Genomic DNA, 22,757 nt, shown 5'->3' with positions numbered 1-22,757 from the left:
GATTTATTGTTAAACTAAGGGTGAGATACATACCAGCTCACACCACAAACACGCCGTACAACATGGCATTAGCAAAAAAAACAGTCAACGGCACGAACAAAATCAGCAACAGGCTGACCAAAACTGAAACACAACCTTTGTGTAACACAAGCAATAACTATTAAACAAGTACTGCAGGTAGTCCGTAGAGGATGCGGGGCGCCCGTCCCTGTGCGGACACTAAGAGAAAAGGAATTACCGGTAGGTATTAAAATCCTATTTTCTCATACGTCCTAGAGGATGCTGGGGATGCTTCAAAACCATGGGGTTTATACCAAAGCTCTAGAACGGGCGGGAGAGTGCGGATGACTCTGCAGCACCGATTGACCAAACAAGAGGTCCTCCTCAGCCAGGGTATCAAACTTGTAAAACTTCACAAAGGTGTTCGATCCCGACCAAGTAGCAGCTCGGCAAAGCTGTAATGCCGAGACCCCTCGGGCAGCCACCCAGGATGAGCCCACCTTCCTGGTAGAATGGGCCTTCACCGATTTCGGTAACGGCAATCCTGCCGTAGAATGAGCCTGCTGAATCGTATTACAGATCCAGCGTGCAATAGTCTGCTTGGAAGCAGGAGCCCCAATCTTGTTGGGAGCCCACAGGACAAACAGAGCCTCTGTTTTCCTAATCTGCGCCGTTCTGGCGACATAGATTTTCAAAGCTCTGACCACATCGAGACACTTCGATTCCGCCAAGGCGTCAGTAGCCACTAGCACCACAATAGGCTGGTTCACGTGAAACGATGAAACCACTTTTGGTAGAAATTGCTGACGAGTTCTCAACTCCGCTCTATCTGCATGGAAGATCAAATAGGGCTTTTGTGAGACAAAGCCGCCAATTTAGACACCTGCCTTGTGGATGCCAAGGCCAACAGCATGATCACTTTCCAAGTAAGGAATTTCAACTCAACCTTACGCAAAGGTTCAAACCAATGAGATTGCAGGAACTGCAACACCACATTAAGATCCCATGGTGCCACTGGGGGCATAAAGGGAGGTTGGATGTGCAGCACGTCCTTCACGAAGGTCTGAACTTCTGGAAGTGAGGCCAATTCTTTCTGAAAGAAAATAGATAAGGCCGAAATTTGTACTTTAATGGATCCTAATTTTAAGCCCGCATCCACACCTGCTTGCAAAAAATGGAGCAAACACCCCAGCTGAAATTCTTCCATAGGAGCCTTCTTGGATTCACACCAAGACACATATTTTCTCCAAATACGGTGGTAATGCTTCGCCGTTACTTCTTTTCTAGCCTCCAAGTAGAGTGGGAATGATTTCCCTGGGAATACCCTTTCGGGCTAGGATTTGGCATTCAACCGCCTTGCCGTCAAACGTAGCCGCGGTAAGTCTTGATACACGCATGGCCCTTGCTGTAACAGGTCTCTCGTAGAGGAAGAGGCTATCAGGGATCTTCTATGAGTAATTCTTGAAGATCTGGATACCAAGCCTTCCTTGGCCAGTCCAGAACAATGAGGATCGCCTGAACCTTTGTTCTTCTTATGATCTTTATCACCTTCGGAATGAGTGGAAGTGGAGGGAACACATAGACCGACTGAAACACCCACGGTGTCACCAGGGCGTCCACCGCTATTGCTTGAGGGTCCCCTCGACCTGGAACAATATCTCTGAAGTTTCTTGTTGAGGCGAGACGCCATCATGTATATTTGAGGAATTACCCAACGACTTTTCTTTTCTGCAAAGACCTCTTGATGAAGACCCCTGTCACACGCCAGGGGCAGCGGCCGCCGCGCTTACCCCTGCGTGGCTGCTGGTCCGTTTGGCGGTCCCTACCTCCGGCGGTCCTCGGGTCCCAGCGTCTGGCTGGCGCGGCTCCCGGCGGTTCCCCAGAGCGTGGGCGCCGCCATGACAGCCGGCGTCACGTGGGCGAAGAGCAGGTGATGTCACTACTCGCTTCACCAATCCAGTAGAGGCGGGAGATTCAAAACCAGACACCGGGCAGAGCCTCGGCGCCTGAGTATCGTCTCTTTTCTGAAGTGGATGCCAGAGCTCCCGTACGCAGTGTGTTCCCCAGCAGCTATACTCCAGTGCCTCTAGCATTCAGGGTGCCTTCCTGCAGCACAGTCTCCAGTGATCCGAACAACTTGTGTGTTCCCCTGCAGTGCAGTTGCCAGCGCTCCCTGGATTCAGCATGGCCTGTGGGCTGAACCAGCTTTAGTGTTTCCAGCGTTCAGTGTCTTTAAACTTCGCTCACAGGCCCTCATTCCGAGTCGTTCGCTCGGTATTTTTCATCGCATCGCAATGAAAATCCGCTTAGTACGCATGCGCAATATTCGCACTGCGACTGCGCCAAGTAATTTAACAATGAAGATAGTATTTTTACTCACGGCTTTTTCCTCGCTCCGGCGATCGTAATGTGATTGACAGGAAATGGGTGTTACTGGGCGGAAACACTGCGTTTTATGGGCGTGTGGCTGAAAACGCTACCGTTTCCGGAAAAAACGCAGGAGTGGCCGGAGAAACGGGGGAGTGTCTGGGCGAACGCTGGGTGTGTTTGTGACGTCAAACCAGGAACGACCAGCACTGAACTGATCGCACAGGCAGAGTAAGTGTGGAGCTACTCTAAAACTGCTAAGTAGTTTGTAATCGCAATATTGCGAATACATCGGTCGCAATTTTAAGATGCTAAGATACACTCCCAGTAGGCGGCGGCTTAGCGTGTGTAACTCTGCTAAATTCGCCTTGCGACCGATCAACTCGGAATGAGGGCCACAAATTCTTCAGTGTCATTCACCATAGCTCACAAGTTCTTCATTCATCAGTGTCTTTAAACATCGCTCACAAATTCTTCAGTGTCATTCACCATCGCTCACAAGTTCTTCATTCATCAGTGTCTTCAAAACATCGCTCACAAATTCTTCAGTGTCATTCACCATCGCTCACAAGTTCTTCATTCATCAGTGTCTTTAAACATCGCACACAAATTCTTCAGTGTCATTCACCATCGCTCACAAGTTCTTCATTCATCAGTGTCTTTAAACATCGCACACAAATTCTTCAGTGTCATTCACCATCGCTCACAAGTTCTTCATTCATCAGTGTCTTTAAACATCGCACACAAATTCTTCAGTGTCATTCACCATCGCTCACAAGTTCTTCATTCATCAGTGTCTTCAAAACATCGCTCACAAATTCTTCAGTGTCCTTCATCATCGCTCACGAGTTCTTCATTGATCAGTGCCTTTAAACATTGCTCACAAATTCTCCAGTAGCCTTTGACATTGCCCACAAGTTCTTTTTCTTTCATGTGTCGCTGTATTGCTCCCTTCCCATAATAAAGTTCCTCAGCATTTTTCACCAATCCTAACCATTTGAGTCTTGTATGATGAAAACCTATATCCGACATTCTCTGCTCCGACCCAGCTGTGGTTCCTCTTCCCGACCATCGGAAGAACCCCCGAGTTCACAACATCCCCAACCCAGGTCAGTGACAGTATCCTCAGGCCCCATGGACCCGGGGGATCGGAACCCAGAGGCAAGCGCCATCCAGGACCTGGTTTCCCGAGTTCAAAGTCAGGAGGCGGCACAGAGCCAGGTGATGCAGTATCTCCAGGAGTTATCCGGCCGGCTGGATCAAATTCAGGCTTCTCTGGCTTCAGTAGTTCCGGCTCCAGCACCCGCTCCTGTGGTTGCCCCTAGTAATGTTCAATCCCTGTCTGGAACCAGGTCACGCCTTCAGCTTCCCACTCCTCGCTATAATGGGAATCCAAAGAATTGCCGTGGTTTTCTCAACCAATGCGATGTACATTTTGAACTTCTCTCACACAACTTCCCCACAGATCGGTCCAAGGTGGCGTACATTATTTCCTTGCTTGAAGGTTCAGCGTTGGATTGGGTGTCTCCGTTATGGGAGCGGTCTGACCCGTTGGTTTCCAGTTACACCAATTTCATCACGTCATTCCGAAGGATCTTCGATGAGTCCGGCAGAACGACCGCTGCTTCTTCGGACTTGCTCCGAGTCCGACAAGGCTCCCGTTCAGTGGGACAGTATGTGATTCATTTCCAAACCATAGCCTCAGAACTGCGCTGGAATAATGATGCTCTCCGGGCCGCTTTCTGGAATGGGCTCTCCGACCATCTAAAAAACGAACTGATCACTAGGGATCTGCCAGATTCCTTAGAACAGTTGATCTCACTCTGTGTAAAGGTGGATCTTCGTATGCAGGAACGAGGTGGCTAACGTAGTCGGTCAGAACGATCCAGATTCCAGTCTCTCCCGTCTAAGCAAACGGTTACCCCAAGTCCAGACGAACCTATGCAAATTAATCGATCTCGGCTGTCCCCGGAAGAACGACAGCGTCGTCGTGAGGGTAGACTCTGCCTCTACTGTGGAGCTGCGTATCACTTTCTCAAGTTTTGTAAGTCCCGTCCGGGAAACGGGCAGTCCTAGCTTGTTCCGGAGGAGTCGAGTTAGGGGTTACATCTAAACCTTCTCCGACAGTGGACTGTTTACTCTCCGTGTCTCTGTTTTCTGGGTCTGTAGCCAAACCTGTTAAGGCTCTGCTGGACTCCGTGGCTGCAGGGAATTTTGTTTCTCTTTCTTGTGTCCAAAAACTGGGTTTACAGTTACAGTCCGTCGAAAGACCTATTACGTTGACTGCTATCAATGGTACCCAAATTTCTAATGGTCTTATTTCAAGTCGCACAGTGCCAATCAAGCTGCAGGTTGGAGCTCTGCATCAAGAACATCTGGAGTTCCTAGTGATTCGGGAGATGCCTCATGATCTGGTTCTTGGTCTTCCTTGGCTTAAAGTACACAACCCTCACGTCGACTGGAAGTCGTCACAAATATTATCCTGGAGTTCATTTTGTCATTCTAATTGTCTCACTCCTGTCTACCTGCTCCGTGTATCTTCCAAGACGGATGAGGAGCTCATTCCGGAGGCCTATCGGGAGTTCACAGACGTGTTTTTCGGAACAGGCGGCCGATCAGTTACCACCCTATCGACCCTGGGACTGTCCCATTGAGCTCATCCCAGGGAAAATGCCACCCCGGGGACGCACTTATCCGTTATCATTACCCGAGACCCAAGCCATGTCGGACTATATCAAGTCTAATCTGCAGAAAGGATTAATTCGCCCCTCTACCTCCCCGGCGGGAGCAGGCTTCTTTTTTGTGAAGGAGGACGGAGGATTGGGACCATGTATTGACTACCGCGGCTTAAATGATATCACCATTAAGAACAAATATCCTTTGCCGCTCATCACGGAGCTATTTGATAGGGTTCGCGGAGCCCATGTCTTCACCAAGCTCGACTTAAGGGGAGCCTATAATTTGATACGTATTCGACAGGGGGACGAATGGAAGACGGCCTTCAATACCAGGGACGGGCATTACGAATATCTGGTAATGCCGTTTGGCCACAGCAATGCCCCTGCCGTCTTCCAAGGATTTGTGAATAAAATCATCCGGGATATGTTATACCTAAATGTAGTGGTATACTTGGATGACATTCTGATATTTTCTAAGAATCTCACAGAGCACAGAGTACAGGTCAAGGAGGTACTTCTTGGTCTACGAAGGAATCATCTCTACGGCAAGATCTCCAAATGTATCTTTGAGGTTCATTCAATTCCATTTCTTGGATACGTCATCTCAGGTATGGAGCTTCGCATGGATCCGGAAAAACTTACTGCTATTCGGGACTGGACTGAGCCTCTTTCCTTGAAAGCGGTACAAAGATTTCTGGGTTTTGCGAATTACTACCGGAAATTCATAAAGGGATTCTCTACCATTTTGGCACCTATTACTGCCCTAACCAAAAGGGGTCTGACCCAAGTCACTGGTCTTCTGAAGCTGTAGCAGCGTTCGCCCAGTTGAAAGCAGCCTTTATGTCCGCTCCGGTACTTCAGCAACCGAATTTTTCAAAACCATTCTTCTTGGAGGTCGATGCTTCCTCATTAGGCATCGGTGCCGTGCTTTCACAGTACTCCTCTGACGGGAAGTTACATCCATGTGGTTTCCATTCTCGCAAGTTCTCTACTGCTGAACGAAACTACACCATCGGAGACCAGGAACTCTTGGCAATAAAATCTGCCCTGGAAGAATGGAGATATCTATTGGAAGGTGCTAAACACCTAATTACGATTTACACCGATCACAAGAACTTGCTGTATCTCAAGACAGCCCAGTGCTTGAATCCCCGTCAAGCTAGATGGGCGCTCTTCTTCACTTGATTCTCGTTCATCATTAAGTACCGGGCCGGGACTTTTAACGCTAAGGCTGATGCTCTCTCTCGTTCCTTAACGGCTTCGGATGAGGAGAATTCCGTTGGAAAGGCTTTGATTCTCAGTCCAGTTTCTATTTCGGCAGCTCCCACCGCTTTAGGTCCTCCTCCTGGAAGAATGTCTGTACCAGCTAAATTTCGACCGAAGTTGCTGCAGTGGGCTCATACCTCCAAGTTTTCCGGTCATCCTGGAGTTCAAAAAATGTGGGAGTTTCTACGAAGGTCATACTGGTGGGACACTATGAAGGACATACAAGATTATGTCAACTCATGTTCTCAATGTGCTCAGCAAAAAATTCTTTGTCTGCCTCCTGCGGGTTGCTTCATCCACTGTCCATTCCTAAGAGGCCTTGGACCCATATTTCTATGGACTTTGTCACCGAATTGCCCCCCTCCAAGGGTCACAATACCGTCTGGGCGATTATTGACAGGTTTTCTAAAATGGCACATTTTGTTCCTTTGACCGGGTTACCGTCAGCTCCTAAATTGGCTTTATTATTTATCCGTTAACACTTCCGCCTGCATGGGTTACCTCAGGAAATAGTCTCTGATCGGGGGGTGCAGTTCACTGCAAGATTCTGGAGGGCCCTCTGTTCAGCCTTACAAATAAAACTTAAGTTTTCATCTGCCTACCATCCTCAGACCAATGGGCAAACTGAACGCGTCAATCAAGATTTAGAGACTTTTCTCCGCGTTTATCTCTCTCCTTCACAAGATGATTGGGTGGAACTGTTGCCCTGGGCCGAGTTTGCCCATAATCATTTGTACCACTCTTCCACTGGTGAGTCCCCATTCTTCATTAACTATGGATTCCATCCTCAAGTTCCAGAATTACCCGTCTGTCCTCCGAAAGATGTTCCTGCTGCAGCTTCTACTCTTCGGCACTTCAGCCAAATCTGGAGTAGGGTTCACGTTAACCTCAAGAAAATCTCCGGCCGCTACAAATTCTTTGCGGATAGGAAGCGACGGGCAGCTACCCAATACAAAGTTGGTGATAGAGTATGGCTCTCTACCCGCAATCTCCGTTTGAGAGTGCCCGCTATGAAGTTTGCCCCGAGGTTCATCGGTCCTCACCCCGTGTTGCAAGTTCTGAACCCGGTTGTCTGCAAATTGGGTTTGCCTTCCCACTTTCGGGTACCAAATTCCTTCCATGTTTCTCTCCTTCGTCCCCTTATTTTAAATCAGTTCCATACAGAGTCCCCTAGGCCAACCTCTGTAGAGACTGAACCCGGAACAGAATTTGAAATCAAAGCTATTCTTGACTCCCGTTATCTTCACAATAATCTGCAGTACTTGGTAGAATGGAAAGGTTATGGCCCTGAGGAGAGGAACTGGGTCAAAGCTACTGAAGTTACGGCTCCCTGACTGGTGCGTATCTTCCATTCCAGACATCCAACAAAGCCCGGGAAGTGTCTAGGGGCCACTCCTGGAGGAGGGGGTACTGTCACACGCCAGGGGCAGCGGCCGCCACACTTACCCCTGCGTGGCTGCTGGTCCGTTTGGCGGTCCCTACCTCCGGCGGTCCTCGGGTCTCGGCGTCTGGCTGGCGCGGCTCCCGGCGGTTCCCCGGAGCGTGGGCGCTGCCATGACAGCGGCGTCACGTGGGCGGGGATCAGGTGACGTCACTACCCGCTTCACCAATCCAGTAGAGGCGGGAGATTCAAAACCAGACGCCGGGCAGAGCCTCGGCGCCTGAGTATCGTCTCTTTTCTGAAGTGGATGCCAGAGCTCCCGTACGCAGTGTGTTCCCCAGCAGCTATACTCCAGTGCCTCTAGCATTCAGGGTGCCTTCCTGCAGCACAGTCTCCAGTGATCTGAACAACTTGTGTGTTCCTCTGCAGTGCAGTTGCCAGCGCTACCTGGATTCAGCATGGCCTGCGGGCTGAACCAGCTTTAGTGTTTCCAGCGTTCAGTGTCTTTAAACATCGCTCAAAAATTCTTCAGTGTCATTCACCATCGCTCACAAGTTCTTCATTAGTGTCATTCACCATCGCTTACAAGTTCTTCATTCATCAGTGTCTTTAAACATCGCTCACAAATTCTTCAGTGTCATTCACCATCGCTCACAAGTTCTTCATTCATCAGTGTCTTTAAACATCGCACACAAATTCTTCAGTGTCATTCACCATCGCTCACAAGTTCTTCATTCATCAGTGTCTTTAAACATCGCTCACAAATTCTTCAGTGTCATTCACCATCGCTCACAAGTTCTTCATTCATCAGTGTCGTTAAACATCGCTCACAAATTCTTCAGTGTCCTTCATCATCGCTCACGAGTTCTTCATTGATCAGTGCCTTTAAACATTGCTCACAAATTCTCCAGTAGCCTTTGACATTACCCACAAGTTATTTTTCTTTCTTGTGTCGCTGTATTGCTCCCTTCCCATAATAAAGTTCCTCAGCATTTTTCACCAATCCTAACCATTCGAGTCTTGTATGAGGAAAACCTATATCCGACCATCTCTGCTCCGACCCAGCTGTGGTTCCTCTTCCCGACCATCGGAAGAACCCCCGAGTTCACAACATCCCCAACCCACACTGTCAGTGACAACCCCACTCTCCTGGATGGAGATCGTGTCTGCTGAGGAAGTCTGCTTCCCAGTTGTCCATTCCTGGAATGAAGACTGCCGACAGAGCGCTTGCATGTTTCTCCGCCCAGCGAAGAACTTTTGTGGCCTCCGCAATCGCCGCTCTTTGTTCCGCCTTGGCGGTTTATGTACGCCACTGCTGTTACGTTGTCTGACTGAATCAAGATGGGCAGACCGCGAAGATGATGTTCCGCTTGCTGAAGGCAGTTGTAAATGGCCCTTAATTCCAGAATGTTGATGTGCAGACAAGTTTCCTGGCTTGACCATTTTCCCTGGAAATTTTCCCCCTGTGTGACTGCTCCCCAACCTCGGAGACTTGCATCCGTGGTCACCAGGATCCAATCCTGGACCCCGAACCTACGCCCCTCTAAGAGGTGAGAACTGTGCAGCCACCACAGGAGAGAGATTCAGGTCCTGGAAGATAGGATTATTTTCCGGTGCATGTGGAGGCGAGACCCGGACCACTTGTCCAACAGGTCCCACTGAAACACCCTGGCATGGAACCTGCCAAACGTTTTTCAGTAAACACTCCTTGGATCTCGCCTTTAGCAGGAGATCGTCCAAGTACGGGATAATTGTGATTCCCTGCTTGCGCAGGAGAATCATCATTTCCGCCATAACCTTGGTGAAAATCCTCGGAGCCGTGGACAGACCAAACGGCAACGTCTTAAATTGGTGATGACAATCCTGAACAGCAAACCTCAGATAAGCCTGATGTGGAGGATATATGGGGACATGTAAGTAGGCATCTTTTATGTCGACTGACACCATAAAATTCCCCTCCTCCAGACTGGAGATCACTGCTCGGAGAGATTCCATCTTGAATTTCAATTATTTTAGATAGAAATTGAGGGATTTTAGGTTCAGAATCGGTCTAACTGAGCCATCCGGCTTCGGGACCACGAACAGGCTCGAATAAAAGCCTTCCCCCTGTTACGACGGGGGTACGGTGACAATTAATTGATTTTGACACAGCTTTAGTATCGCAGCGCAAACTACCTCTCTTTCTGGAAGAGAAGCTGGCAAGGCCGATTTGAAAAATTGGTGAGGGGGCACATCTTGAAACTCCAATTTGTAACCTTGGGTTACTATTTCTAATACCCAAGGATCCAGGGCCGAGCGAACCCAGACCAGACCGGTGCGGACTCCCGCAGAGGAGCCCCAGCGTCATGCGGTGGATTTGGTAGAAGCCGGGGAGGACTTTTGCTCTTGGAAACTCGCCACAGCCTGTGACCTTTTTTCCCTTCCTCTCGTAGCAAGGAAGGTAGACCCTCATCCTTTTTTGTATTTATTGGGCCGAAAGGACTGCATCTGATAGTGAGACGTTTTCTTTTGTTGTGCAGGAACATAAGGTAGGAACGATGACTTACCCGCGGTAGCCGTAGATACCAGGTCAGTGAGGCCGTCACCAAACAAGACACTACCGTAGTCTTTTTTGAGTCAGCATCAGCATTCCATTGATGAATCCACAATGCTCTCCTAGCCGAGACTACCATGGCATTGGCCCTTGATCCCAAAAGGCCAATATCCCTCGCAGCTTCCTTTAGATAGGCTGCAGCGTCCCTGATATGACCCAGTGTCAAAAGCACGCTATCCCTGTCCAGGGAATCCATATCAGATGACAAGTTATCCGCCCACTTTTCAATGGCGCTACTCACCCATGCCGATGCCACGGCAGGCTTGAGCAGCGTACCTGTAGTGATATAAATGGATTTTAGTGTATTTTCCTGCTTACGATCCGCTGGATCCTTTACGGCTGCCGTGTCAGGAGACGGAAGCGCCACCTTTTTGGACAGACGCGATAGAGCTTTGTCCACCGTGGGGGTTGACTCCCACTTTTCCCTGTCCCTAGAGGGGAACGGATATGCCACCGGAATTCCCTTGGGAACCTGCAACTTCTTGTCCGGATTTTCGCAAGCTTTTTCAAAAAGAGCGTTCAGTTCATGAGAGGAAGGAAACGTCACCTCAGGTTTCTTTCCCTTAAACATGCAGACCCTAGTATCAGGAAAAGCAGGGGCTTCCGTGATATGTAATACGTCTTTTATCGCCACAATCATGTACTGAATGCTCTTAGCCAGTTTAGGATTCAACCTGGCATCACTATAGTAGACACTGGAATCAGAGTCCGTGTCGGTATCTGTATCCGCTATCTGGGTAAACAAACGTTTCTGTGACCCCAAGGGGGTCTGAACCTGCGACAATGCATCCTCCATGTCTGGTTCTGAGACTCAGATTTACTTAATCTTTTATTCAACCGAACCACATTTGCATTCAAAACACTCAACATGTTTACCCAAGCAGCCGTCGGCGGTGCAGACACAGTCACTCCCACAGTTTTTTCTGTCCCCACACCAGACTCCTCCTGGGAAGAGCACTCGGCCTCAGACATGTCGACACACGCGTACTGACACCCGCAACCACACTGGGCTAACAGAGCAAAGTCTGTTAGAGAAACACAGAGGGAGTGTGCCAGCTCACAACCCAGCGCCTATCCCGGTACTGAAACGATTAAATAATGCCTCAGCCCTGTTAGCGCTTTTAATATTAATCAAACAGCACCAAAATTACTGCGTCCCCCCCTCCCCGTTTTGCACCGTTACTTGTACAGCAGTGTAGGAGGTCAGGACCAGCGTCTCTGCAGCTCTGTGAAGAGAAAATGGCGCTGGTTAGAGCTGTGAGGGCTAAGCCACGCCCCCTCAACGGCACACTTCAGTCCCGCTATTTTTTAAATCTTTATACTGGCGGGGGTCCGGTTTTAGTGCCCAGGCACTGTAAACCACTTTTGCCAGTCTTAAAATAGAGGTTCATGCTGCCCAGGGCGCCCCCCCCTGCGCCCTGCACCCTGTAGTGCCGCTGTGTGTGTGGGAGCATGGCGCGCAGCACGACCACTGCACGGTACCTCAAAGACCCTAAAGTCTTCTGCCGTCACTGAAGTCTTCTGTTCTACTTCTACTCACCCGTCTTCTGACTTCTGGCTCTGCAAGGGGGGTGACAGCGCGGCTTCGGGAACGAGCATCTAGGCGTACCTAGCGATCAGACCCTCTGGAGCTAATGGTGTCCAGTAGCCTAAGAAGCAGAGCCTTTAAACTCACAGAAGTAGGTCTGCTTCTCTCCCCTCAGTCCCACGATGCAGGGAGCCTGTTGCCAGCAGGTCTCCCTGAAAATAATAAACCTAACATAAATCTTTTTCTGAGAAACTCTTGAGAGCTCCTCGGTGTGCATCCAGTCTCACTGGGCACAGAATCTAACTGGAGTCTGGAGGAGAGGCATAGAGGGAGGAGCCAATTCACACCCATTTAAAGTCTTAAAGTGGCCATGTCTCCTGCGGATCCAGTCTATACCCCATGGTTCTTGAAGCATCCCCAGCATCCTCTAGGACGTATGAGAAATATATATGTTTTTGTTTTTTTTAAATAAACTAGTTTTTGGTAAATTTAAATACATATACTTCACTCATAAACCCCCCCAAAATATTTCTGAGCATTTTTTAGAGAAACAAATCGCCAGTTAAGTGTTTAAGGAGGCATTTATCAAGTACACTCTATAAAATGGTAGTTGCAAATTGGTTACTATGGCCAATTTTGCCACTTGTCCACTTTTCCACTGTTTTCTATGTTTGATAAAACAACCCCCATAACAGATACTCTATATAACTACGTCTGGATGAGGTAAGAGTTATTCCTCTATGGGTAGTTTTTGACTACTGCAGGAATAATTTCTTTCAGCTGTAGTTAATAAACTTCCATTTAAAAAGAAACTTATAATACAGTACATATAAAATGTTAAAGATGAGAAAATAAAATCAGAACGGATTCCATGCATGAACTAATCTTTTAATATCCTGTGAAAAATATGAATTCACTGGACGCGTTTCACAAGTGTACATGTCTGCTTCAGAAGAAGGATACAATAAAAGTTGGTTTTTGATAAGGGGTGATCCTCATGTGTCAGCTTGCCATAGAGTACAGTGATTTGCCATAAAAGTAGCAATATGCATTAAGTGCACAACATAACTAATTTTTTACAACAAAATGAGAATATTTAATTTATGAGTTAGTTCCCCATTTCTGAAACAGCTACCAATCTCACGTTCTGGAACATTGTGAGTCATTCTGTGTTTTTTATGCTGTCTTATCAATCAGGTTTTGTCTTTAAATGGAATTTTAATAACTACAATTAAGAGAATGGTTTTCTCCAACATTCCGAAACCAAAACAGTAATAAATCTTACCTAACAATTTGATAATCTAAATATCTGTGCTCTTCTACACCATATCTACACTCTTGCCCACTCGGTCATAATGTTGGGGCAGCTCTTCCAGGTGTAGTACACGTCAACATGCAGCAAGTTGACGTTCACCATATCTACACAGATGGCATGTCCGTAGTGTCCCAGTAGTCACTTACCTGGTCCTGGTGGTCATGTAACAAGCAGATCCGGAGAGTTTTTTTCCCCCTGAGTACACATCAGGACGATGTACAGATAAATCTGCATGGCTGTACACACTGCACAATCCGGTGTAGAACCACGTAATATAGCAGCACATCCCGCATCTACCTGCATGCTGTCGCCAGCGGTGTCAGCCTGACATGCGACACATCAGATGAGACGACCCTGCTGATGTATGTGAACGCACGATTGAGCATACACCCAGAGTTATATGGACAATATCTCATTCCATTTCATGTCAGAACGATAGAGCGTCCAATATCTTGCATGTTTAATCAGCCTGTCAGCATTATGAGAACGTCGGCATTTCATATATAGGGCCAGATGTGCTAAGCCTTGGAAAGTGATAAAATTGAGAGAAACGAACAACCAACCAATCAGCTCCTGACATTTTCAAACACAGCCTGTAACATAACAGTTAGGAGCTGATTGGCTGGTACTTTCCCTCTCTCAATCTTTCTCGCTCTCTCATAACTCCCTAAGGCTTAGTAGATCTCCCCCACAGGCATTGTGAACATGTTGACATGGTGCCTGTTGACATGTTGAACCATGTTGACATTCTAGTGTCAACATAGTAACCGTGGAAAGTGTGACCGGATACCACTCTTCCTGTACATATACTGCAACGCCAGAATTCTGCTTCCGATACACATGATGTACAGTGGGCACCACTCCACCTAGCCATGATCCCCTAACCCCATCCTCCATGTCGTGTCTCCATCTACCCATGTGTTCATCTGTCCCCTCTTCTTATGTATATGCGTAAGTCTCCTCCTTGTGCTTTTTTCCTCCATCTCTCTCTCTCTGTACATGCACCTCGGTCTTTCAATTTGTGGGTGTCTGTCTCCGCATTTTAGTCTGTTCTTACTTTGTCCCTCCTTTACAGTACAGTATGTGCCTTTTGTCTCCTTTTGCCAATCTTTTTAAATACATCCCCCTTAATACTCCCGCCAGCAGTTCACTGCGCCACCCACTTCTGCTCTGACCCTACACTTTCTCATGCCGGCCCCTTCTTCTACTCCTCCTCTTCTGCTGGAGTTTACAATAAAGCTTTGTCATCTTCCAATCAGAAGAGACCTGAGGAAATGGAGTCCCAATCATGTCCAATGGCACATAACCGATCCAGAGTATGGCAGGTATTTTTAAAAATATTCTCACGGGCTAATGTGATTTTGAGACACTGACAGGCAGAGATTGCACCTTGAACAAGGAATCACCGAAAGCCAGATTTAAAAAATTGTGAAAAGTCCTATTGTTTTTAACAGTAGCCCTTCCTCCTATACAAAAATGGCAGTAACCCTGGTGGCAATAAGATTCATCAACATTTGGCAGTGAAGGCTTACCGCATGATTTTTTTTGCAAGTATTATGACGCTACTTGAAATTAATGGTAATAACAGATTAGGATAATTAAAAAAACAAAAAAAACATTTGTATGTATAAAATGTTTTCAGATAAGGTTTACATTAAAATAGGATTTTAGTACCTACCGGTAAATTCTTTTCCCCTAGTCCGTAGAGGATGCTGGGGACTCCAAAAGGATCATGGGGTATAGATGGGATCCGCAGGAGCTTGGGCACACTGAAAAGACTTTGACTGGGTGTGAACTGGCTCCTCCCTCTATGCCCCTCCTCCAGACCTCAGTTATAGGAACTGTGCCCAGGAGAGACGGACATTTCGAGGAAAGGATTTTTGTTTAAACTAAGGGCGAGAAACATACCAGCCCACACCACAAACATACCGTACAACCGGAGTAACAGTAAACCAGATAACAGTATGAATTAACAACAGCAACAAGCTGAAAACAACACATACACAACCCGTGTGTAAACGAATTTAACCAGCAAGAATACACTGCAAGTAACTGTCCGCACTGGGATGGGCGCCCAGCATCCTCTACGGACTAGGAGAAAAGGATTTACCGGTAGGTACTAAAATCCTATTTTCTCTTACGTCCTAGAGGATGCTGGGGACTCCAAAAGGACCATGGGATCTATACCAAAGCTCCAGACCGGGCGGGAGAGTGCGGACGACTCTGCAGCACCGAATGAGCAAACATGAGGTCCTCCTCAGCCAGGGTATCAAACTTGTAAACTTAGCAAAGGTGTTTGAACCCGACCAAGTAGCTGTTCGGCAAAGCTGAAGTGCCGAGACCCCTCAGGCAGCCGCCCAAGATGAGCCCACTTTCCTGGTAGAATGGGCCTTTACTGACTTCGGCACCGGTAGCCCAGCCGAAGAATGAGCTTGCTGAATCGTACTACAAATCCAGCGTGCAATAGTCTGCTTAGAAGCAGGATGACCAATCTTGTTGGAAGCATACAGGACAAACAGCGCCTCTGTTTTCCTGGCAACAGCCGTTCTGGCGACGTAAATTTTCAAAGCTCTCACAACATCAAGAGACTTCGGAACTGCCACAGCATCCGTAGCCACAGGTACCACAATAGGTTGGTTAATGTGAAACGAAGAAACCACATTCGGCAGAAATTGTTGACGAGTCCTCAATTCCGCTCTATCCGAATGGAAGATCTAGTACGGACTCTTGTGAGATAAGGCCGCCAACTCTGACACTCGCCTGGCAGACGCCAGAGCCAACAGCATGACTACCTTCCAAGTGAGAAACTTGAACTCAACCTTACGCAAAGGTTCAAACCAGGAAGACATAAGAAACTGCAAGACCACTTCAAGATCCCATGGCGCCACAGGGGGCACAAGCGGAGGATGGATATGCATCACTCCCTTCACAAAAGTCTGAACCTCTGGAAGGACAGCCAATTCCTTTTGAAAGAAAATAGATAAAGCCGAAATCTGTACTTTGATGGAACCTAATTTCAGGCCTGCATCGACGCCTGCCTGCAAAAAATGGAGAAACCGACCCAAGTGAAATTCCTCACACCACGAAACATACTTTCTCCAAATACGGTGATAATGTTTCGCCGTAACCTCCTTCTTAGCCTTAAGGAGAGTGGGAATTACCTCCCCGGGAATACCTTTTTGAGCTAAGATTTGGCGCTCAACTTCCATGCCGTCAAACGCAGCCGCGGTAAGTCCGGAAACACGCATGGTCCCTGCAATAACAGTTCCTCTCTTAGAGGAAGCGCCAAGGATCTTCCACAAGTAATTCCTGAAGATCCGGATACCAGGCCCTTCTTGGCCAATCTGGAACGACGAGGATCGCCTGAACTCTTGCTCGTCGAATGATTCCCAGCACCTTTGGAATGAGAGGAAGCAGAGGGAACACATACACCGACTGAAACACCCACGGAGTCACCAGGGCGTCCACTGCACTGGCTTGGGGGTCCCTTGACCTGAAACAATACCGCGGAAGCTTCTTGTTGAGGCGAGACGCCATCATGTCGATCAGCGGAATTCCCCAACGCTTCGTCACTTCTGCAAATACCTCTTGGTGAAGAGCCCACTCTCCCGGATGGAGATCGTGTCTGCTGAGGAAGTCTGCTTCCCAGTTGTCCACTCCCGGAAGGAAGACTGCTGACAGAGCGCTCACATGCTGTTCCGCCCAGCGAAGGATTCTTGTGGCCTCCGCCATAGCCGCCCTGCTCCTTGTTCCGCCTTGACAGTTTATATGCACCACCGCTGTTATGTTGTCCGACTGTATCAGGACAGGTCGACCCTGAAGAAGGCTTTTTGCTTGTAGCAGGCCGTTGTCAATGGCTCTTAACTCGAGAACATTTATGTGGAGACAAGATTCCTGGAGCGACCATTTCCCCTGGAAATTTCTTCCTTGGGTGACTGCGCCCCAGCCTCGGAGACTTGCATCTGTTGTCAGTAGAACCCAGTCCTGGATTCCGAACCGGCGCCCTCCTAGGAGGTGGGAACTTTGTAGCCACCACAAGAGAGAAATCCTGGCCCTGGAAGATAGACTTATCTTCCGGTGCATGTGCAGGTGAGACCCGGACCATTTGCTCAGCAGATCCCACTGAAACACCCGGGCATGAAACCTGCCAAACGGAATGGCTTCGTAGGCCGCAACCATTTTCCCCAGAACCCAAGTACACTGATGAATCGACACACTTGTCGGCCTCAGAAGCTCCCTGACCATCGTCTGCAGTTCCAGAGCTTTGTCTTCCGGAAGAAACACTCTCCGTAACTCCGTGTCTAGAATCATGCCCAGAAAGGGCAGCCGAGTGGTCGGAATCAACTGAGACTTTGGCAAATTTAGCACCCAACCGTGTTGTCGCAGAACCGACAGAGACAAATTCACATTTCTCAACAACCGTTCCTTGGACCTCGCCTTTATCAGGAGATCGTCCAAGTACGGGATAATTGTAACCCCTTGCTTGCGAAGGAGAACCATCATTTCTGCCATGACTTTGGTGAAAATCCTCGGGGCCGTGGAAAGCCCAAACGGCAACGTCTGAAATTGGTAATGACAATCCTACACCGCAAATCTCAGGAAGGCCTGATGTGGAGGATATATCAGGACGTGTAAGTAGGCATCCTTTAGGTCGACTGACGATTGCAGGAAATCACAGCTCGAAGAGATTCCATCTTGAACTTGAAAACTTTCAAGTATGGATTGAGGGATTTTAGGTTCAGAATCGGTCTGACCGAACCGTCCGGTTTCGGTACAACAAAGAGGCTCGAGTAGAACCCCTCCCCCCGTTGGGACGGGGGAACGGGAACAATGACCCTCTGTTGACACAACTTTTGTATTGCTGCCTTCACCACCTCCCTGTCCGGAAGAGACACTGGTAAGGCCGAAATGAAAAACCGGTGAGGGGGCAACTCCTGAAACTCCAGCCTGTATCTCTGAGATACTATATCTAGGACCCAAGGATCCAGGCCTGATTGAACCCAGACATGACTGAAGATCCGCAGACGGCCCCCCACCGGTCCGGACTCCCCCAGGGATGCCCCAGCGTCATGCGGTGGACTTGGTAGAGGCAGGGGAGGACTTTTGGTCCTGGGCGCCTGATACTGCAGGCGACTTTTTTCCCCTTCCTCAACCTTTTGAAGGTAGGAAGGACGAACCTTTTCCACGCTTGTATATATTTGGACGAAAGGACTGCATCTGCTGATGTGGTGCCTTTTTCTGTTGCGTGGGAACATAAGGAAGAAATGATGACTTACCCGCCGTCGCGGTAGACACCAGGTCAGCCAAGCCGTCACCAAACAAGACACTACCTTTGAAGGGGAGAGCTTCCATAGCTCTCTTGGAGTCTGCATCAGCATTCCATTGATTTATCCACAGCGCCCTCCTGGCTGAGATCGCCATGGCATTGGCTCTTGATCCCAAGAGACCAACATCCCTCGCCGCATCCTTCAGGAAATCTGCAGCGTCCTTGATATAACCAAGAGTCAAAAGAACATTATCTTTATCAAGGGTATCCATATCAGCAGCTAAATTCTCAGCCCATTTAGCAATAGCACTACTCACCCATACCGATGCCACAGCAGGTCTGAGCAATGCACCCGTATTAGCGAAAATGGACCTCAGAGACGTCTCCAGCTTGCGATCCGCCGGATTCTTGAGAGCTGCCGTGTCAGGGGACGGAAGCGCCACCTTCTTATAGGCCCTACACACATGCCGATTTTTTGAAAGATATGAACGATCTCGTTCATAAATGAACGAGAACTCGTTCATATCTTTCAGTGTGGAGGCTCCAGCGATGAACGATGCGCGGCCCCGTGCTCGTTCATCGCTGGTCCCCCGTCGGCTGTGCATGCAGGCCAATATGGACGATCTCGTCCATATTTGCCTGCACGTCTATGGAGCCGGGTGACGGGGGGAGTGAAGAAGCTTCACTCCCCCCGTCACTGCCCCCCCCGCCGCCGGGTCGCCCGTATCGGCCGTCGGGCACCTCGGCGGCACATCACCATATGTGTAGGGCCCATTAGACAAACGGGATAGAGCCTTGTCGACATTTGGAGACGACTCCCATTTTTCCCTGTCATCAGAGAGGAAAGGATACGCCATGAAAATTCTCTTGGGAATCTGCCACCTCTTGTCCGGCGACTCCCAAGCCTTTTCACAAAGAGTATTCATTTCATGAGAGGGGGGAAACTTCACCTCAGGTTTTTTCCCTTTGAACAAACAAATCCTTGTTTCCTGCACCGCAGGCTCGTCAGAAATATGTAAAACATCTTTAATAGCCACAATCATGTACTGAATACTCTTAACTAACCGTGGGTGTAAAGCAGCCTCAGTGAAGTCGACATCGGAATCAGAATCCGTGTCGGTATCCGTATCTACTAACTGGGTAAACGACCGCTTTTGCGACCCAGATGGGGTCTGCACCTGAGACAAAGCATCCTCCATGGATTTCCTCCACACCTGTGTCTGAGACTCCGATTTATCTAATCTTTTAGACAATGAGGCCACATTTGTATTAAGTGTACTTAACATTGTAAGCAAATCAGGTGTCGGCTGTGCCGACAGAGCCAACTCCAGACCCGCATCTGCACCCCCAGCAACCTCATCCGGGGAGTAACACTCAGCATCAGACATGCCGACACGTAGTACCGACACACACACTGCCTCAGCTAGGGGACAAACCCACAAGGAAGCCTGGATAGAGGAACACAGAGGGAGTATGCCAGCTCACACCCCAGTGCCCATATATCCCTCCAAACAATATATGTGTAAAGCGATGCTTGTAACTACAATAAATACGCACCAAATATCTGTGCCCCCCCCCCCCCCGATTTGCTCCGTTACTTGAAGTGGAGCTTGGAGGTCCCGAGCCAGCGTCTCATGCAGCGGCTGTGGATGAGAGAAAATGGTGCTGGTGAGCTGTGTGGCTAAGCCCCGCCCCTTCCCGGCGCGCTTCAGCCCACTAAAATTCAAAATGAAAATGCTGGCGGGGGTACGGAAAACCGAAAATGCCTTCTGCCAGCCTGCAAGACCCAGTAACATGCTGCCCAGGGCGCTACCCCCAGCGCTCTGCACCCTGTGAGTGCCGTTGGTGAAGTGTGTGGGAGCATCCAGCGCAGCGCTACCGCTGCGCTGTACCTCGTTACAGAAGTCTTCTGCCGTCACTGAAGTCTTCTGCCTTCTGCATACTCACCCGGCTTCTTTCTTCTGTGAGGGGGTGACGGCGCGGCTCCGGGAACAAGCAGCTAGGCGAACCAAGTGATCGAACCCTCTGGAGCTAATGGTGTCCAGTAGCCTAAGAAGCAGAGCCCTTAACTAAGTAGAAGTAGGTCTGACTTCTCTCCCCTCAATCCCTCGATGCAGGGAGCCTGTAGCCAGCAGGTCTCCCTGAAAATAAAAAAAACCTAACAAAAGTCTTTTCTAGAGATGCTCAGGAGAGCTCCCCTAGTGAGTGTCCAGTCAGTCCTGGGCACAAAGTCTAACTGAGGTCTGGAGGAGGGGCATAGAGGGAGGAGCCAGTTCACACCCAGTCAAAGTCTTTTCAGTGTGCCCAAGCTCCTGCGGATCCCATCTATACCCCTTGGTCCTTTTGGAGTCCCCAGCATCCTCTAGGACGTAAGAGAAAAAAATATTTCTTTTTAAAATAAGTTTTCTACTGCTGTCTGTATGGGTCTGGTTTCATTTTTTAAGGGGAGAAGAGAAGAGACTTCATTGGCTTTTCACGCCCAGTCCTCTTAACGAATATAGCGCCATGCTGGCCAGACGACGGCTAGTTGGTACTGTGGCAGGAGAACACTCGTTGCACTTTTATTTATTTTATTTTTCTTTGGGGGGGGGGGGGGGGGGATACCTTTTCTTTTTAAACCGGTAGAGCAGAGATCTTGCAACAGGAGGATTCCGTTACAATAGCATACCTAATTCACTCTATGATGTTATACATTGTTCCCCTCTGTACTAGCATGCATGGATGGGAATGAGCTGCTGTGTACATCCTCATAGTTAACATTTTACAGAAGGGAACTATTGTGTTGCGATGTGCTTACAGACGCAGGAGGCAGCATTTTCTGAGCCCAGATGCACTCTGCAGTTCTAGATCAATGTGATGAGGCAATGAATTGTTGTGCTGGTCAGCAATACTTCTAAAATAGGTCTTCCAGGTAAGTGATCTACAACAAGCTTCCAGTGACCTAAGCTCCATTGTCTACTACGTCTAGGAAAATACACCAAGCAGGTGTTCCAGCCTTAGCACATCAGCGTGCAGCTGGTTCACTGCTTATCACTATAATAACCATGAGTTATCCAATCATTCTATTATCCTACTGAATAATCTCCTAATTTAAATAGGTTCTCACTCTGAAGGAAGCCAGAAAACCATTGTTACACAGCTACAATGTTACTGGTTTTAATATACTGCAGATCGGTCAATAATATGTTACATGGTAAATACCAAACAATAAAATAAACATTTATCTTGATTGAGCTCTGTAACAGGTAGCAGCCAGACCACGGATCACTGAAATCAATCTATTTTATTTCCAAAATAAATATTTGTTATTGACACACTTCAAAGGTCCAACTCAATCTTCACATCCATTTTACTCTGATAGGGAGTCAGTAGCGGAATCACCTCCTCCTTCAGAAACCTCACCACCTGTCAAGATGAAGAGTTACACAATCAGGAAAACAGTGTGCGACGCGCAATGAATGTGGTTTATCCAATTTGCAATAGCTTGCTAGGTAGATTCCAATATCTATATCCTAATGCCATAAGCACCTTTAGTGTATGTAACGTCTGTACTAAGAGTCTGTGTGATGGCAAACGTTCCAGCAGGCTGATGTCACCCAAATGGTGACTGGTGCAAACTGCGTCACAGAATACATGGCAGGCAACTGTCAGCCGTACATTATTAAAGCAGAATACAGTAATCAGTTTTTCCTTTATTTGGGAGGGGGCTACTGGTCGGACTGGGAAAATTCCCAAAGCAACTGGGAAATATCAAGTGGTTTTTTTCCTCTCTCTCTAAACAAAAGGACAATTTATTTAGGGGCCCATTTATCAAAAATATTTGCATCTTATTCCCTGAAGACCAGTTTTCGGGGGTAACTGCAAATATTTAATAACACCCTAAGGCAGTGGTTCTCAAACTCGGCCCTCAGGACCCCACACAGTGCATGTTATGCAGGTCACCCAGCAGGTGCACAGGTGTATTAATTACTCGCTGACACATTTTAAAACGTCCGCAGGTGGAGCTAATTATTTCACTTGTGATTCTGTGAGGAGACCTGCAAAACATGCACTGTGTGGGGTCCTGAGGACAGAGTTTGAGAACCTGTGCCCTAAGGTATGACAGAGGGACCGCAGCAGATATCTCTAATATCTGCTGTGATCCCTCCATTCCCACCTCCTGCCACAATCCCATGGGCGATATAATGTATTGCCATCTAAAGATGGCATTATCTAGTTGTAGCCTATTGGCTACACACTGCAAGAATCACCGGGAGAGGGTTCCTCTGGCGATGTGTTATAGAGGGAAAGGAGCTTGAGCTTTTTGCCAGTCAAGTGCCCAAGCCTCCTGCAACCACATTCTATACCCCATGGCACTCCAGTG

At 48.3% G+C, this 22,757-nt stretch overlaps 1 protein-coding gene across 1 annotated transcript in view; it reads right to left on the bottom strand.

Annotated features, from left to right (window-relative positions):
- Positions 1 to 21,658: 21,658 nt before the first annotated feature.
- Positions 21,659 to 22,757, bottom strand: part of ADSL (adenylosuccinate lyase) — a 124,168-nt gene continuing 123,069 nt past the window's right edge. Inside the window, exon 13 of the mRNA XM_063940729.1 lies at positions 21,659 to 21,799. Within this exon, the coding sequence (XP_063796799.1) occupies positions 21,713 to 21,799 (87 nt within the window). The 3' untranslated portion in view covers positions 21,659 to 21,712. The remainder of the gene's footprint in view (positions 21,800 to 22,757) is intronic.

This window comes from Pseudophryne corroboree, chromosome 9, assembly GCF_028390025.1.
Source record: "Pseudophryne corroboree isolate aPseCor3 chromosome 9, aPseCor3.hap2, whole genome shotgun sequence".
Taxonomy (NCBI): domain Eukaryota; kingdom Metazoa; phylum Chordata; class Amphibia; order Anura; family Myobatrachidae; genus Pseudophryne; species Pseudophryne corroboree.
This window is presented reverse-complemented; position numbering and strand designations above follow the sequence as displayed.